The sequence below is a fragment of the Ctenopharyngodon idella genome, chromosome 22 (assembly GCF_019924925.1).
Source record: "Ctenopharyngodon idella isolate HZGC_01 chromosome 22, HZGC01, whole genome shotgun sequence".
Lineage (NCBI taxonomy): Eukaryota > Metazoa > Chordata > Actinopteri > Cypriniformes > Xenocyprididae > Ctenopharyngodon > Ctenopharyngodon idella.
This window is the reverse complement of record NC_067241.1, coordinates 7,190,001-7,207,822: the sequence shown is the minus strand read 5'-3', so window position 1 is coordinate 7,207,822 and position 17,822 is coordinate 7,190,001. Positions and strand designations below refer to the sequence as shown.

The window sequence follows — 17,822 nt, the reverse complement described above, 5'->3', positions numbered from 1 at the left end:
TTGGCTTTCTCAGCTGAGGAAACATTAAGAACATGCATTTAGAAACACTCATCCATCAATCATATAGTTGACATTTCATAAGAATACATGATTTAGTAGAGTCAGATGTGAAATGTTGAATGTTTACCTTGTTTGTGAGTGGAAGTGGAAGTGATCCAGTGATTGTAGGTGCCATGGCTGTGTGTCTTGTGTTCAGTTCTCCGTTAGGATTAGATCTGAGCTGTGCTGAACTCTCTCTCCTCGCTCCTCTATTTATACTCCCCAATCTCCATATGAATGTGTGAGTCTGGAGTTTGCTGGAGGTTCTCACAGTCTGCAGCCAATGGGAGCGTTCAGGCTGACACATGGCGGCTGAAGCCCTTATTGCTCCAACACAATGAGCACATCTCTGGGGAGCAGGTGGAGGGGTGTTTTCAGGGGGATGAAGACTGATTCAGCTAGTGGCCTGTGAATGTGGGAAATTTGTGACCTCGTAAAGTGATCTAAGTGACTGCAAGTTGCTTCAGTTTATTGTGTCCTTCACACAAAGTCTAAAATTGTCCTGTTGTCTCTTGAGAGTTAGACATGAGCCACATGGTTCGTACTGTATGTTTTCCAAATTATTCAAAAGAAAATGATACCTTTGTGCCACATTATAAAGTATTTAAATTTTTCATTACATATTCTGTATAAAAACAACAAACAATCTAAACAATGAATATAGATAGATAGATAGATTATACAATGGTTTGCAAAGTAAACAGCAAATCTGTGAAGTGTGTACAGTTTCCCTCTCACTTCTGAGCAGCACACTTCTGTCTTGGCACACTCTCCTCACACATACTTAAGACATTTACAGCTGTCTGGCCTGCTGTCTGCCTCTCGGTCACACACTCCACTCTCAGCAGTGAGAACCTGGGAGCGCTGGTGCAGCATGGCTTCCCACACTTATTCAATAATGACGCTGATCCGACAGATAAAAGAAAGCGTGGCTCATTACACAATGTCAGAGTGACCCTGCCTCCCACTTCCCAGCACTCACTGTTCTCACAGAGCCTCCCAGGCAGCCAGGCTCGCCATCTGGAGGCATCATTCAATTACCAACCTTAAACAACAGCGTCCCAGCTCTAGTGTGTACTACATAAGCTGTGTCAGATAACATCATCTGCTCATTCTAACACAGTTTTTGGCAAAATTGTAATGTAGAAATTAATCACATATAACACTTTCATGCTTTTAGTAGCATTTATTAACTTTGTGTAAGAGCAAAATAACTCATCATTGTATATTTAATAAATGTTTATATAAATAAAAAGATATGTTAATAAATACATAAAAATAGGAATTCATGTTTAATGTGATTTTAAATTCAATAAATATGTATATAAAAATAATAAATACATAAATAAATGGATGTTACATTTCTACATATTAATCTCTTATCACTTGCTGAGTTTTGGTTGTTTTAGAGCTTGTTTATCATATTTGATAAATATTCATACAAATAAATATGTTTATTAATAAATAAAATAGGAATAAATTGATGTTTAATATATATTTAATAAATAAATATGTAAATAAATAAGTTAAATGTCTGAACATTAATCTCTTTGGTATCAACTTTTAAGCTGTGTTTTTTCTTGTTTAGAAAAAAATCCATTATTTCATATTTAATAAATATTTATATTAATATGAATATTAAATATAAACAAGAAGAAATTGATGTTTAATGTGTATTTTAAAAAATAAAAATGTATATAAATAAATAAATAATAGACATAACTTGATGTAAGTATAAACATTAATGTCTTTGCTATAAACTTTTAAGCCAAGATTTGTTTGTTTTAGATCTATGAACAAAAAATCTGTCATTTTATATTTAATAAATATGTATATTAATGAATAAATGAGGAATAAATGTGTACAATAAATCAATAATTAGATTAAATATCTACACGTTCATCTTTTTTTTTTTACCTTTTATGCTGAGTTTTGCTTGTTTTAGATCTATGAGCAAAATAATCCATTGTTGTATATTTCATAAATATATAAATAAATAATAAATGAATAAAGGAGAAAAAAGATGTTTAATGTGTTTAATATATATATATATATATAGTTAATGTCTAAACATTAATCTCTTGGCTATCAACTTTTATGCTGAGTTTTGCTTTTTGGACAGATGTTTAAGTGCACATTCCCACCACATATTATTGGCTGACAGCATGAATGAGGTCAATGCTAATTCACAGGCTCAATGCTGCTCTTTTAGCAATGTCTCAATCCTTGACTGACAGACAAAATAAAACGAGAGTTCCCTCCCACCTGCTCATTTGGATCTCAGGGCCTTGGCAATTATTTATTTAAACAACCCGCCCTTGCACTATTGTCATACAGCAGTTTCCTGATTGGTTCAAATGTGTGAGAACTTACATCTCATTAAATTCAGCCAGGCTGTGTATAAATTCAAGCCAGCGGGAAGAGAAAAGTCAATGCTTATCACTTCTCGACTGTGAACATTGAGGAACGACGCAGTCCTTCATCATGAGAGATCTGCAGAAAACGTAAGTTAACAGTCATGAGTCATTATTAATAAAAGTCTGTTACAGTTTTATTCAAATTTCTAAACTGAATGTAACTCAGGTAAATGTTTCCTTGTCTTTTAGGTGTAAAATGATGAGTCTGGAGAGGAAATGCTCAGATGGTGTAGAGCAGATGATGGGTGTTCTGGAGCAGCGGCTGCACAACCCTGTCTCTCCCACTGACTTATGGGAAAAAACGGTCTCTTTCTTCACCCCAAAGAAGACCTTGCTCTTCCACAATGGATACTCCAAGTATTCGAGGGAGACACTTCGCTTATTCCCAGACTCAGCAGAAGATGTGGCTCCTCTGTGTATTCAGCAGTGACATGAACCGGTGCCCTGGAAGAGATGGAAGTGCATTTGCCAAACCTTGGTCTGCCAGAAGTGCTGAACTGAACTCACCCTTTCTACTTGAAATGGAACCATTATTCTCCTATCTTATTTTATTTTATTTTTCCCCAGCAGCATAATGCAGAAAAGTCTTTTGTAAAGACAAAATTGAAATCAAAATGAACGCTGGCCTGAGGGGATTTTTTTATTCGTCCAGAAATGGATCTTATGTTGAGATTTGTTGTAATATCAACAATTGTAATTAATTGCTTTGATGCAATATACAGAGAAAAAATATATATTTAGAATTCAACATGAATGTTGAATGATAAACATGAAACTAAAACTATATTCCTTAATAAAAAGGAATGTCTTGTATGCTGTTTATGCACGAGATTATGTTAGTCTTGATTACTACAAGGTAATCAAATTTTAAAAAGTGTTTAATAAAAAAAATCTCAATAAACCCAATTCCTGTGTATTACTTGCATCCTTTTCAGCTTTTATACTATTATTCATATGGTAACACTTCACAATAAGGTAGCCCCGCCCCTTTTCAGCACTGCGCTCGTTGTCTTTTGTCTTCCGGTTTGTATTTCCACAGCGATCTTGCGTATTTATGAATGAACTGCTCGTTTTAAAATATTTCCGGTCTACTGACACTTGTTAAGATATCTGCTTTAAACATTACAGTGCTCGTGATAACTTTCATTAACTCTACAAAAAGTAAATCCACTTAACCAGCTAAATATTCTTTGACAGCGATTCCAGAGAAATACAGAGCTACCGCAAAAACGGAAGTTCAAAGACAATATTATAAAGATGGCGGCGCGCTTGTTTCTCTGGCGCATAAGGTCTATCTTCTACAAATACTTCTAAAGCATTTATTAATCTTAGTTAATGTTAATCTCAACATTTACCACTACATTTTTAAAACCAAGAGTTGTATCTGTTAACATGAGTTAATGCACCTGTGAACTAAGATGAACATGGACATTTTTATTAACTAACATTAAGGTTAATAAATGATACCATTCACACAAATATTATTTTATCACACAAAATATTTTTGAAGGGCACAATCCACAGGGACAACTTCTTAAGTAAAAGAGTGTGTTTAGTTTTTACTTGCCATATTTAGTTGTATAGTCATATTGTGTGGATTCAGTCTCCCACTATTTAGCGTCAAAACTATTATAGCCCTACAGTAGTAGCACACAAGCTGTTCTGTACTGCCATCTTGAGGTACCCAAGAGTCACTACAATGATATTCAGAGCATTTTATTTTTTTATTTTTTTATTCACCAATCAATTTTTAGGTTTCAGGATTTTTTTAACTAAATTTTGTTTAAAGATGATTCTGTATGTTATGAAAGATAGAACGGAGTGAATCGATATACCATTTTACTTTATGCAATATATGGGTAAAATGGCCATACATGGATTTTCCCATTCAATACAATGCATCTATACACTGTATCTAATTTGCATATTAATGTGTTCTTGGAGCAACATGTAATAAAAAAAGAAGTGTAATAATGGGAGTAAAAATTGGCAACATTTTCATAATAATATCTAATAATTAATAGGAATATTGATATATAATTTATTTCGCTATTCACTTGTTGTGTCTCCCAAAATGCCTGATAAACATTCATCAAATAAACATTGAGGGGGACCCAAGTTTTTTTTTTTGTGTGTGTGTGTGTTAATTATAGGATTAAAATGGATTTAAGGCAATTAAGAAAAAGAAATAAGAACAGTAAAAGTTCCAAGTCTATTTTAGTTATTAAGTAATCAATTTAAACTATTTGCAAATAATACTTTATTTTAAATAAAAAAACGCAAAACGTTTCTTGTCACATTGTTATGAATTACATGAATCATGCAAATAATGGTAGGCCTAGGCTATATTTTCAAATTAAAAATGGTGACATTACATAAAAACGTTGAGTAGCTTTCATCACTGGATATTACTATCAGTCGCTGATCATTTCTAACAGTTGTCAAATCGCCTATTGTTTAACCTACTACATCGTACCACAAACTCTATCACTGTTAAAAAACTAAAGCGACACGTTGGACTTCTGTGAAAAGTAAGGCCTGCCTTCTTTGATTTGATTGGCCATCTCGATCATTTTGACATTGACGAGCTGTTAGAGCCGTGTCATGACAAATCGGGTCCTCCCTCGAAATCGAGTCTCCCCAAACTGTCAGTTAATGATTATCCTAAGTATATACGAATGATATTAATTTAAAATAGCCTACTCATATAGGCCTAAAACAAATTAGTGCATAATAAAACCAATTGAACGTAATTTTTGATTAATAAATAATAATAATAGCCTATTAAGTGAATAATTGTATCATTAATTTGTTTTATTTATAGGCTAACTGAAATATTTGGACATTTAACACTTAATTAACACATAATTACATTAAAAATGATTGTGAATACATGTAGGGTAAGTGCAAATGCGCGTATAAACTAAGCTATGATGACATAGACATAGGCTAATTGGTGTGGGGTCCTGACCCGATTTCGGGGGAACCCAATTTGTCAATACATACAAACGAGCATAAAATGTAACTTTTAAAACTTTTTCTGATCCTAACAACAAACAGAGCGGTGCGTAATGGAGAGCAGCATCAACAATAGCCTATCAAATATTGTTGGAGGGTGACAATTTGGCCATTTCTAATTATTGGGGGAGGGGCTTGCTCCCCTCAATGTCTATGATGGTTACGGCGCTGAGTTGAAATAAATCTCATTCTAAGCTAAATCCTTGTTTGATCCTTGTTCATTGCGATTTAGACTGCGTGAAGCTCAACAGATCTCAGTGTTTCAGAGTGTGTCGAGCCAAAATTGGTACATCTCAGCGGTGTGTGATGCACTTACATTAAAAAACAGGAGCAGGAGTGGGGCGGTTGATTTATTGCCTTCTGCTGAGGGGCAGCCAGCATGTGTTCCCCTGGAGATGTGTGCAACTAATTCCACTGCTGTTCCCCTGGACCCCAAAACCTCCAACTCCACATTACTACTGTCATCCACCAATCACTCTCTGGGCTTCTGGCCTGGTTTCTTTATATGATCAAGCCCCTGGGAGATGTACTGGGAATGAACCCCTCCCAGTTTAATCAAACTTACAAGAATGCAATGAACAGAACAGCAATGTGTAGTTCAGAAATATCTTTCAGTGCATGACTGCACAGTGACATTATTTGTCAGTGTCTCACGGTGTCACATAATTAACCCGTGCAGAACATAAAACGTTTTCAGACGATGCATTTTCAAATTTCACAGATCAGTGATAGATAGATATAGGCTATAATAGATGTACCATTGTCCATAGGCTGTACACTTTTCGTGTTAATTAATTTCTAAAGTAATTACTATTAATTATTATACACTGCTTTCAGTAATACTTGGTTGACACTGATCAATCGCGACATTGAACTATCATATATATTTGCATGTCAGATAAATTAAATATATCAACGTTGTTCATCTGAGGTAGCCTACTTCCATGTCTCTCTTGTATTACTCCGCGGTCTCGTTCTTTTCAAACAGCCTAATTAAAAGTCAAAATAGCGCCATCTCGCGACTCAAAATAATTTATATAGGCTAAATGGTGCTCCTGAAGCCAGGATAGTATTCATTTATGGATGTAAACATACAAAGAAGTCAAGAATGAGAACATCGAGTAAAAGAGACGCAAAGAGCTGATGAGAATGACGAGAACTTAAAATAGGGGAGACATGTTTGGTAGCTGACAGTCCATTTAAAAAGTAAATTGGACTGGGGATTAATATAATATATAGGCTAAATTAATGGTTTAATATGTTCGTTTTTGCTATTTTTTTCTACATTGTCTCTTAGCAGAAGTTTATGTATGAGTACAAATAGCCTAGCCTACTGATATTGATAATATAAAATATTCAACTCAAATAAATATTCCACATGTATCATACACCCTGCTGGGGTTTATTTTATGATAATGACTAGCAGTTGTATATCCCTTAATAAAGTAGGATATGTAGGCTACAAATTTTGAATGAAATCTGATAGCCTAAATGCTAGGCTACATTGATTGAACATTATAATTGGGTACATATAATGTAAGTACATATAAGCCTAATTATTTTATAATATTGCACATAGTTCTTTAATAACATGAATAGGCATAGGCTATGTTTTCAATTTTTCACTGGGTAACAATATTAAACATTCGCCAAAACATTTCCCACAACCTACACCATTAAAAACCGTCCCACCTAGACCATTGGTTCAGTCAGCATGATAAGATGAGAGTGCTTCTTTTGTTCAGGTATTTATTTAGGTTAGGCGACGCCCGTGACTCGCAATCTTCAGTGAGAGCTCGAGACTGCGCTTCTCACAATCGCGCGCGCGCGCTCTCCTCTACAACTCACACGCGCTCATTGTGGACTGCAACAAGAAATAACGTATCACACACCGAAGAACAGGTGATCACTTTCTTCCTTTCTTTTCTCTTGAATGTTTTTTTTAATGTTCTTTAGTAGTTATTGAGTTGTTTTGTCAAGCATAGCTGAACAATACTGCTGTGTTAAAACTATTTAAGATCAGTAGATGTTAATTCGTGGTTGTAGTATAGCCTAGATGCATTCAGTGTTTTATTATGTTGACGATATTACTGCAGCAATTATTAAAAACGTATTTATTTCCAGATAATTATATGGCGGTTGCTTTGAAAGTGAATAGTTTTGCGATACTCGTAAGTAGGAAAAGTGGAGTCTCTGTACAAGGAAGAACAAGCCCAGATTCCCCATTGAATTAATCATGTCACTGTTTACACAGACTAATGAGAGAAAGGGGTGAAGCTTTGATATTTTTAGGCTCCTGAGCAACATTGGCGTGCACAGCATGGGATATTGAAATTAATGAAGATAACATGAACACATGATCAGCTGCATATGCAGAATTTGAATAATTAAGCGCAAATGAAACAGGGAGACACTTATTATTTGCTTAATTTTTTTCTGGAAAATTACCATTACGCTGTGCTTCAAAGAGAAATGTGTTATTGCAAGAACTTTCAAATTATTGCATTTTCTTTTTATGGTATGTTATGTAAACTAATGTTTTAAACATACTTTATCTATGTTTTACTGCATCCTGTAATTTGTAATTTTTCATAAAAATACATCAATCCCTTAAACTTATTTGAATGGCATGCTGCCATATAAGAGCTTGAGGGTTTTACACCAACATCTGAAAATGTTCAACTAAACCGAGTAATATTCCAGTAAATCTTTCAACATCCTCAGGCTTTATCTGTAGCATCCAAATCATAAGCTCTCGGTTAAATCTCCAAGTTTTGTAGTTCATATATGTAAATGCAGCCGCAGTTGGGAAATGTTGGATTTGTCACAACTCCAGTCTGTCAGTACATGAAAGCTAAATTCGCTTGTTTAATTAGTCACACTCATCTGCTCAGTGTGTGTAATCCATTTTCTGAGGATAAAAATCCCTTGGCTTGGATCAGTTCTCTTCATCCTCATCTCTAAGATGCTTACAAAAATTACAGTTAGAGCGAATGCGCTTACATGTCTGTCTGAATTTTACATTGTAATAAGTCAGATAGGGAATATAACATTTCTAAAGTCGCCCATTGCTCATGCAGAGTCTTTGCGCAGCATATACTCAATGCTGTCCAGAGTCAAGATCAAAGACCCAATGTAGAGCCTGGAGCGACTCCCAAAGCATTTCAAATGTTCACAAAAAGAAGAGCAACATAACATCAAATGGTCTGTCAAGCTGCTTTGCTTTGGTTTATTTCAAAACATTATTTTTCATTTACGGTGTGCATTGAGTCCTACAAGCTTGTGGTGAGACCAGTGGTTTCTTGAAGATCTTAAGTGTGAATAGAGGGATTTTTCTGCCCATCTCCATTTAACTGTCTCAAAGCCAGTTTTTTTGTACAGTGAAACATTGCTTCAGTAGAATAGATTACACATGCTGATTTTGCCAAGTTAGATGCATTCCTGCATGGGTCAGCATATTTTTTTGATCCTGGAACAACATTCCTGTCCGAAAATGTAATCCTAAGCATATCCCTACCCCTTAACCTAAAACTTACCCATAAGTTATCTCTAAAATCAGAGGGAAATGATAGATGAATAACACAGCTAACCCTGGTTGTAAGCCTAAACTTGTCATAAACTGTAAACATGTCCCTCAAATCTGATTGGTTATTTGGAATGTTGTTCCAGGATCAACAAAGATATTGATCCAGGAACATGTTGTATTTGGTGAAATCAGGTTCTACAGAATGGCATTTATGGAGACCATCATATCTTCTCAAAAAACTTTTCTAATTATTATTATTGTTGAAAACAGTTGTGTTGCTTAATATTGTTGGGTCCACCATGATACATTTTTTCAGGATTCTGTTATGAATTTGTTTTAATATTTGTTTAATCTTTTCTGCTCCTAGAATGGTGGCTTTATGTTGGTATTTTGGCTCATTTCTCCTCCTTGACTTGATGACCATTACATTGAGCACCGAAATGGGCCACAGTTCAGCCATGGAAATCTTCAGTGACAATGTGATTATCCCGCCCAGGCCAGAGGGATCCATACATCAACACAGGCATCACAGGAATCACAGAGGTCGCAAGGAGAGGATGACAGCAGGTCGGCTCAGAGAGAGGCCCCATATTACTGTGTTCCACACCCAAAATGAAGGGCCAGACCTGGAGGGCCTCAGTCCCGTCCGCTTAGAGATGGAGCCAGGAGATAAAAGACGAGTAATGACCACAAGAAAGAGGACCTTCAAGGGGTTTGGTTCCTTAATTCCTGAGCAAATGAATATCTCTCCTGGTGCTGGGACTCCAGAGAGGGCAATGAGACATCCCACTGATCACAAAGTGTTTGGAGGGCACATCATTAGGGCTCCTCATGATGAAGGTAAAAAGAAACCCTCAAACTTTCCAAAGTAAACCTCCCTTATAACTGTCCTGCCATTTTGTAATTATCTACTTTTCTTCGCATAGAGTCTTTGGCATCAGGGAAGAAACAGAGGGTTTCTTTTGATCAAAGGCTCAATAAAAACTCCTTTGGGATTCCCACAGAGCCGGTGTTCCCCGCAGCCACCGTCGGCTCCTTCATATTACCCATAACTGCGGCAGTCGGTGGGAAGCCCTCCACAAAGCCAACCACCACTAGTAAGACACAGGTAACCATCATCCAGCTGTTTAGTCTTTTCAATCACACTGATTAAAAAATATCTCAGCTTCTCATCTATCAGTGTCTAGAAACAGGCTTAATAAAATTGAATCCCAATTATGTCATTATGAGGGATAATAGGTTCATGCCATCAATTTAATCCACACATGAAACAATTTCTTGTTTATTGTCTCAAAAGCTGTCCCATAATTTGTTCTGTTGAACCTCAAAGGATTACCAATTGGCTAAAGTTCATATGAAAAAGTGAAATTTCAATACCTCATATAGTGACATGAATATTTTTTGTACCTCAGGTCAGACGTTATTCAGGTGGGGATGTGACGCCCACTTTCAACATGGCATTCTTCGACTGGACTGATTATGAATATATGAGGCCTGCGGACAAAAAGCAATTTTCTGAGAAGCAAGGTAGACCAATACTTACAAATACAGACACATTGTTTCTGCTTTTGTGTTTGTGAGTTTTAAAGTTAGAAGTTGCCATTTTTAAGTATGCTTTTTTTGAAATGGTTACCTGAGATAATATCTGTATGCTTTGCAATATATGCTAAATTTTTTACCAGGTTAATGTGTATTGCTTTACATTTGGGACCACATGAATGAACTATTTAGGACTTTTAGACAAATTCTTCTAAGTTTTCCCATATCTCATCAGCCTGTGCATGGAAATGCCCTAATATGTGAAAATTAAATTCAGTTAAGATGTTTTAACTGCAGGTGTTGGTGAATTCCTAATAACACTTGACCATCACTCTGTTTCCATCCAGGACCTGACAAACAGGCCACAAACAGCCCTAGCACTGGACTTGTTACTCTTACATCAGACGAGAGCTGCAAACATCACCTGGATTGTCTGCCAGGTGACTTTTTCACATTTTGCAATAATAAAATGAGCCCCTTATACTATATCTATTCTCTAGTGAGCTAGAGCAATTTGAGTATTTAAATATATAATATAATATATAATATTTCCATTCAAAAGATTGGGTCAGTAAGAAATTAATATTTATATTCGGCAAGGACACATTAATTAGAGAATTTTATAAATTTAAAAGACTTTCACAATTATTACATAAGCTTTCTATTTTAAATAAATGCTGTTCTTTTGAACTTTTTATTCATCAAAGAATCCTTAAAAAAAATGATCACGGTTTCCACAAAAATATTAAGCAGCACAACTGTTTTCAACATTGATAATAAGAAATGTTTCTTGAGCAGCAAATCAGCATATTAGAATGATTTCTGAAGGATCATGTGACACTGAAGACTGGAGGAATGATGCTGAAAACTCAGCTTTGACATCGCAGGAATAAATTACATTTTAAAATATATTAAAATAGAAAACAGCTATTTATAATATTTATTTATAATATTTATAATATATATTATTTAATAATATTTCACAATATTACTGTTTTTATCAAATAAATGCAGCCTTGGTGAGAATAAGAGGCTTTTGAATTTAGTTCAAAGTCATAAATGATCACACCATTTTTATGAACTGTCTCAGGGTCCTGCTGCAATCTCAGAAAACATGTATGTGAGCTTCACAACCGCGGCCTCAACAACAAGTGCTATGACAGCTGCATGTGTGAGGAAGGTGAGCAAATGAACTGATTTTTAAGTGAACTGATTATTACTCATGCTGACAAAGTGGAAATCATCTTTTAAAATGTTTCTTACATCTTCACAGGGCTTCGTTGCTATGCTAAATTGCACAGGCATTACCGCATCACACGCAAAAAGGGACAATGTGTTGACCCTGAGGGTATAAGCTTAAACCGTGGCATGTTCATTATTGTTTAAATGGGGCATATTTTTCCTTTCCAAATGCATGCAATTACATTTTCCACTGAAATTTTTATATTCACCCTTATACATGTTTATGTGTATCATTTGGTTGCTTTCCTGGATTTATTTGTTTCCAAAAATTGTAAAACATCGACAGCAATATTTTGGGAATGCATAAGTATTTGCACAAGTTTTACAAAACAGATTGAGTGTACAGTACCTACAAGATCAGTTCATTCAAATGAATGAAAACTGAGGTACTCTGTCATATTTGTGATATGAAGATCGAGTGATGTGTCATTGAGGAATTTGTGTATTTGTAACTGATGTATTGAAAGTTATTGCATGTAGACATAAGTAATTTGTATTTTGTGTTCATGTGGTTGAGTGTCGAGTTGCATCGATCTATTGTTGTCATCACAAGGGAACGGTAGTGAATAGATGGACTTGAGCATGCAAAGACAGCCTTTTTAATGTTGGGACTACAACGCCTGCCAGGTCCCCAGCTTCCAATCAGACGAGCAGCTTTGGAATGGACACACAAAGAAGGACACAAGGGAGAACTTCATCTCACATTATTAAACCATTAAATCTTCTTTTTGGCTCAAATCTGATTTCCTCTACAACCATTTTGTTCTACACTGAAATAATGCTCATTGAGAGCCATGCGTTCATTATTACAAGGGAGATATTGTGCTTCATCTGACACTGGAAGTGTGTTGTATAGTATTTACCACCATCATCACCACCAAATTCCACATATTAACATTTAATTCTTTATTTTATCAAGTGTGCTGATTAAAAATAGGACTCTTATTCCATATCTTGAGTGGAACAACATCTTGATTTTATTGCTTTATTTGTATAGCCATTGATAGCTTTGTTTTAACAAAGATTACTATTAAAATGCATTATGTGATAATAATAGCAACTGAATAAATCTTTTAAAATTACAGTCGCACATCAGGATAAATTAATACACAGTCACAGTTCAATGAACTTGAAAACGCTGTCAAACCAATTAGTAAGCAAGTGAGCGTGAGTTCTGAAGCCACGCGAGATTTCTCAGCGAGATCTTGCTGTTTTCAACATGGCAGGCAGCAAGTTGGTGCTAGAAGGGAGGATAAGTATTATTAGCTTTATCTCAGGTCTGGGCGTCATTATAATACCTTTACTTGTAAAATTCGGCTCTCACATTGACTGGATATTCGATTACCTCACGGATGTGAACGGGAAAATAGCCATTGCGGCGTATATCACAGTTGTCAATGGCTTCCTGCTAATCATATACAAGGGACCTTTATACAAGGTAAGACTCAAAGAGACAGTGAAGGATGTGTGTAATACAAATAGAGCAATTATTGTGTAACTGGAACCCCTGTCATAGCCATATTCATATTTTAAATAAATAAAGATAAGATATATCTAGATATGTTGTTGCAAAGGCAACTATTGCTAATGTGTGCAGGTGTAATCCTATTACATTAGTACTCTAATGGGATCTCGTAAGGGTTTCTCTGTCAATATGAATAAGCTCTCCAAGAAGACAGCTTACTGTATGTGGATTTGCAGTATCAGGATCTGGCTAACACTTTCCTGCCTTTTTGCTTAATCAGGTGGCTGTTCGAGCCTGCTTTCTTGGATTTGCCTTTGGATGTGGTCTCATTTTAAGTTTGGCAGATACAGCATGGACACACTTTGGCTGGTAATTAAACTTTTGTGAAATGGGTTAGGCTTATTTGAAGTTAATATACACATTAAATATAAATAAGAACTGAAAATAAGGATGGCTTTAGAAGTCACATGAATTTGCTAGATTACTGAATAACTTCTGTTTTGTTCCACTAGGTATATGTGCTCACTGTCATTTTTTCACTACTCTGAGTACCTGGTTACTGCCATCATCAACCCACGCAGTCTGTCTCTAGACTCTTTCCTGCTCAACCATAGTGTTGAGTACACCGTAGCAGCTGTTTCCTCCTGGATAGAGTTCACTGTGGAAAAGCTCTTTATTCCAGGTTTGTTATGATCTAGCTCGGTGATTCCCAATTGATCAAAATTGCTAAATTGATTTTGCTTTTTTGTTAAACTTAATAGCATTAATGGTGGATTATTTGATCTCTCATGGATTGTTAAAGAATTAATGTCACTTTTTTTAATTAATGGTTTGGCACATTCAGTTACTTTGTAAGTAGGCATGTCACAATTATAGATTAATTCCTTGATCGCAGTTATTTGATATAATCAAAATAATTTGAGATAAAAACAATAGTACACAAAAGTAGACAAAGATAGTCAAAGGTTTTCCTTCATACGAAATAAAGGTTTGTGTTTAATCAGACTGCATATATACATAAATATTTTAACTTTATTATATTAATATATTTAATTTTTATAACTCTATATCATAAATATATAAATAATAAAATAATATAAAAAAAAGTTTGTGTATATGTATATATATATATATAAACATACATTATTTTTATGACAAATTATCATGAGCTCAAACTTCATGATTATGACAGGCCTATTTGTAAGGACTATTTGTAAGTTTATAAGCTTTTTATATGCTTATTAAATATAATATATTGCCAAAACATTTATTATTTACTTTATTGATTTTATTTATTTTTAGGAAAGGAAAGGTTGAAATGCTTCCATAAATTTTCAAAATGAGTTGAATTTCATTTTATTTTTCGACAGAGATAAAGCAGATGAACTGGCTCTGTTTGGTGGGTCTGGTGATGGTTCTCTGTGGGGACAGTCTGCGCAAAGCTGCCATGTTGACGGCAGGGTCCAACTTTAACCATATAGTGCAGAATGAGAAGGCTCAGAGCCACGTGCTGGTCACCACTGGAGTTTACGCTCTCTTCAGACATCCTTCCTATGTGGGCTGGTTTTACTGGAGCATTGGCACTCAGGTACTTTAGTTTAACCATTATTTTAATGGAATTTATTTGTATAGCACAGGGGGCGGCAACCTGGCATGTGACAATAGAGAAAGAGGTGTAAGTATTTCATTTTAAATAAAGTCCCTTGTGTATGCATATGGATGTACATGTTGAGGTAATCATTCCTCATAGTCACACAACCTGTTAGGAGCTATAAATACTATTAAAGTGTGAGATTTTTTTAACCTGCGCTAGTCAACAGAAGCATGCTGTGATTATCCCTCTGCGTGCCATGGTATAGCGTTTTTCACAGTACACAGTTCCAAAGCAGCTTTACAAAAATTATTTTTATATATTTAATAAATATATAATGGTAACACTTTACAGTAAGGTCTTATTTGTTAACAAACTAATATGAACTAACAATGAGCACTATATTCATATAGCATATATTAACCTTCGGTAATGTTAGTTAATAAAAATGTTCATGTTCACTGCATTAACTAATGTCAACAGATGCAACTTTTGATCTCAAGAAAAGTTTAACATTAAGATTAATAAATGCTGCAGATGTATTGTTCATGTTATCTATGTTGTTGTTAACTAATGTTAACAAATGAAACCTTATTGTAAAGTGCTACCTAATATAATAATAATATATATATATATATATATATATATATATATATATATATATATATATATATATATATTTAAAATGTAAGCAATAAGGTACGAGAGGCTGTGTTGTATTGTGAATAAGTCACGGCTGAAGGCCGTTGTTAGGCACAACGCAAAGCGGAGCAGCCGTGACTTCTTCACGATACAGCACTTGCCTCGAGTACCTTATTGCTTTTATAAAACGGTTACCACACAGTACAAATATTTAAGCCAAAAATACAAAATGCAACTTTAATGAACTGTCACTAAAAGATTTCCTTCCGCTGGAAAAAAATAGTCCCTGACCGTGAACAGCAACAGAAGTTACTTTATTACGCCATTAGATGGCAGCAAAGACTGTCTTTTTGAGTGTGTCAGTCAGTAACGAAGACTTTTACATTAAAAGACTGAATTGTTGTGAACACGGAACAAGACGCAACTGACAAATGCTTTGACTAGCGCTGTCAGTCATGGGAAAACCCCTTAACTGTTAAAAGGACAGGATAATACATCGGACCTGAAGGAAAATGCTAAATCTGAATGCAGGGATCACTCGATCTCTTTCTCACAATACTCTTCTACATAATACAATAAGTTTCAATGAACAATATCAATTGAGAACATACAGTTTACGTTGCTAAGAGTGGTTGCTAAGGGTGTTGTGTAGTGATACACCAAACCGTTGGGTGAAGCGGTCATAGCTGTGTTTTATCGTGAATAAAACAGCTATTGACCAATCAGAATCAAGGACAGGAACTAACCTATATATATAATATATATCGATTAATCAATTTGACAGTGCTAATATATATTTTATATAAATATTTAAACATTTTATCTTTTTTTCCCCCCACCATCCCTTAAATTTAGTTGTTAGTCTAAAAGATGTTTTGCCTTCATGTGTTTTGTTTTAAACCTGAACTCTTGCTTGTCATTTTCCCAGATAATGCTGTGCAACCCGATATGTATACTGGGATATACGATCGCGAGCTGGCGGTTCTTTCGAGAGCGTATTGAGGAAGAGGAGATCTCTCTCATCCATTTCTTTGGAGAGGAATACATCGAGTACAAGAAGAAGGTTTTCACTGGCTTGCCCTTCATCTCAGGAATCAGGGTTAACTCTTAAGGCCGTGCTACATTGAAGGGAGGAAATAGCCTGAAAGTGCACACCTGGACACCTCTGACTGGCACTATGAGTGAGCTAGTTGCCTGGTGGCATCATGGCGCGGCCCCTGGGGGCGGCACAGATATATGAGGTGGCAGCACAGTAAAACTGACCCACTGATCTGCTCTGAGACACATTGGTCTGCCCTGAGCAGGGTGGAGCTTCCACCCTCAACACCATCAGAGATACTAATACACAAACACCACATTCCTCAGCATCTGTCTTTTCTCCTACACTTCATCATATTTCTGTTCTAACTCCTCCTTGTTTACATACCAGTCATATGTCATGTATCCTCCTATTTGCACCATGTAATGTCATACGCTGCTTTAAATCCCCTGGTTTTGTGCTTAGAAACCTTAGGAGATTCAGGACATTGGTTTGTTACTGATTTATGAACGTCCAGAGATTTCTTTAGATTTTTAAATACCTTGAGGTAAAGAGTTTTATTCAGATAAGCTTTAAATTGAAACTGATATATTTACTGCAGTGGCCATTTAGACGTTGTCCATTTTGTTTGTAAAGTGTCTCAGAAAATGGCCTTTTTTAAGATCTACCAGGCCTACTGATTTCCGACAATCTCTAAATATCTGTGATTTGTCAATGCTGTTGGACAATTTTAATATTATGATTAGAAAAATAAACATATCTGATAAATTATGATTTTGAATGAATTTCCTTATATTTGTTTTCCATTGGTCTTTACAGTTCTCTAGTTATGCAGTATTTCTCAATGCATATGTCGTCTCATCTAACTCTTGTCAAATGCGTTCGTCTCTTTCGTCTTCACTCCCACACTCACTCATTACCATATCCATGTCTTTTCACTTTCCTTCACACTTGCATGATAATTCAACAAGAAAAATCTGTTTCTACGAAGGTGGGATTCAGAGGGCCGAACGCTGGAGGGGAATGCTGTATCCAAAGTCTTAATCTTTCTGATTTTACAGTTCTGGGAGGAAGGCTTTGCTCTCCTCCTGGCATGATGTAGCTTATATAGACATTGGATAAAGAATAGGAATTTCTTGCACACTTTCAACCAATGACGAGCACTATAATATATGCGTAGGTACAGGTAATGGACATTTGAACACATGCAATAGGTTTATTTGCACTACGCTCGTGCAAAGAGCTGATGGGAGAGGACCACCCTACCTCTTGAATGATAACTGTACATTATTAACATCTTCAGC

General features: G+C 35.5%; 2 protein-coding genes across 2 annotated transcripts; both read left to right on the top strand.

The window, feature by feature from the left end:
* Window positions 1–7,275: 7,275 nt before the first annotated feature.
* Window positions 7,276–12,506, top strand: draxinb (dorsal inhibitory axon guidance protein b). The gene is made up of 7 exons (XM_051880153.1): window positions 7,276–7,376; window positions 9,368–9,840; window positions 9,927–10,108; window positions 10,413–10,527; window positions 10,887–10,979; window positions 11,630–11,719; window positions 11,813–12,506. Exons 2-7 carry the CDS (start codon window positions 9,369–9,371, stop codon window positions 11,923–11,925), a joined length of 1,065 nt encoding a protein of 354 aa, XP_051736113.1. The 5' UTR covers window positions 7,276–7,376; window position 9,368; the 3' UTR covers window positions 11,926–12,506.
* Window positions 12,507–12,960: 454 nt separating this feature from the next.
* icmt (isoprenylcysteine carboxyl methyltransferase) lies at window positions 12,961–17,292 on the top strand. Its single transcript, XM_051879058.1, has 5 exons — window positions 12,961–13,219; window positions 13,527–13,615; window positions 13,759–13,928; window positions 14,617–14,834; window positions 16,408–17,292. The coding sequence occupies exons 1-5, from the start codon at window positions 13,001–13,003 to the stop codon at window positions 16,588–16,590; spliced, it is 879 nt and encodes a 292-aa protein (XP_051735018.1). The 5' UTR covers window positions 12,961–13,000; the 3' UTR covers window positions 16,591–17,292.
* Window positions 17,293–17,822: the final 530 nt, after the last annotated feature.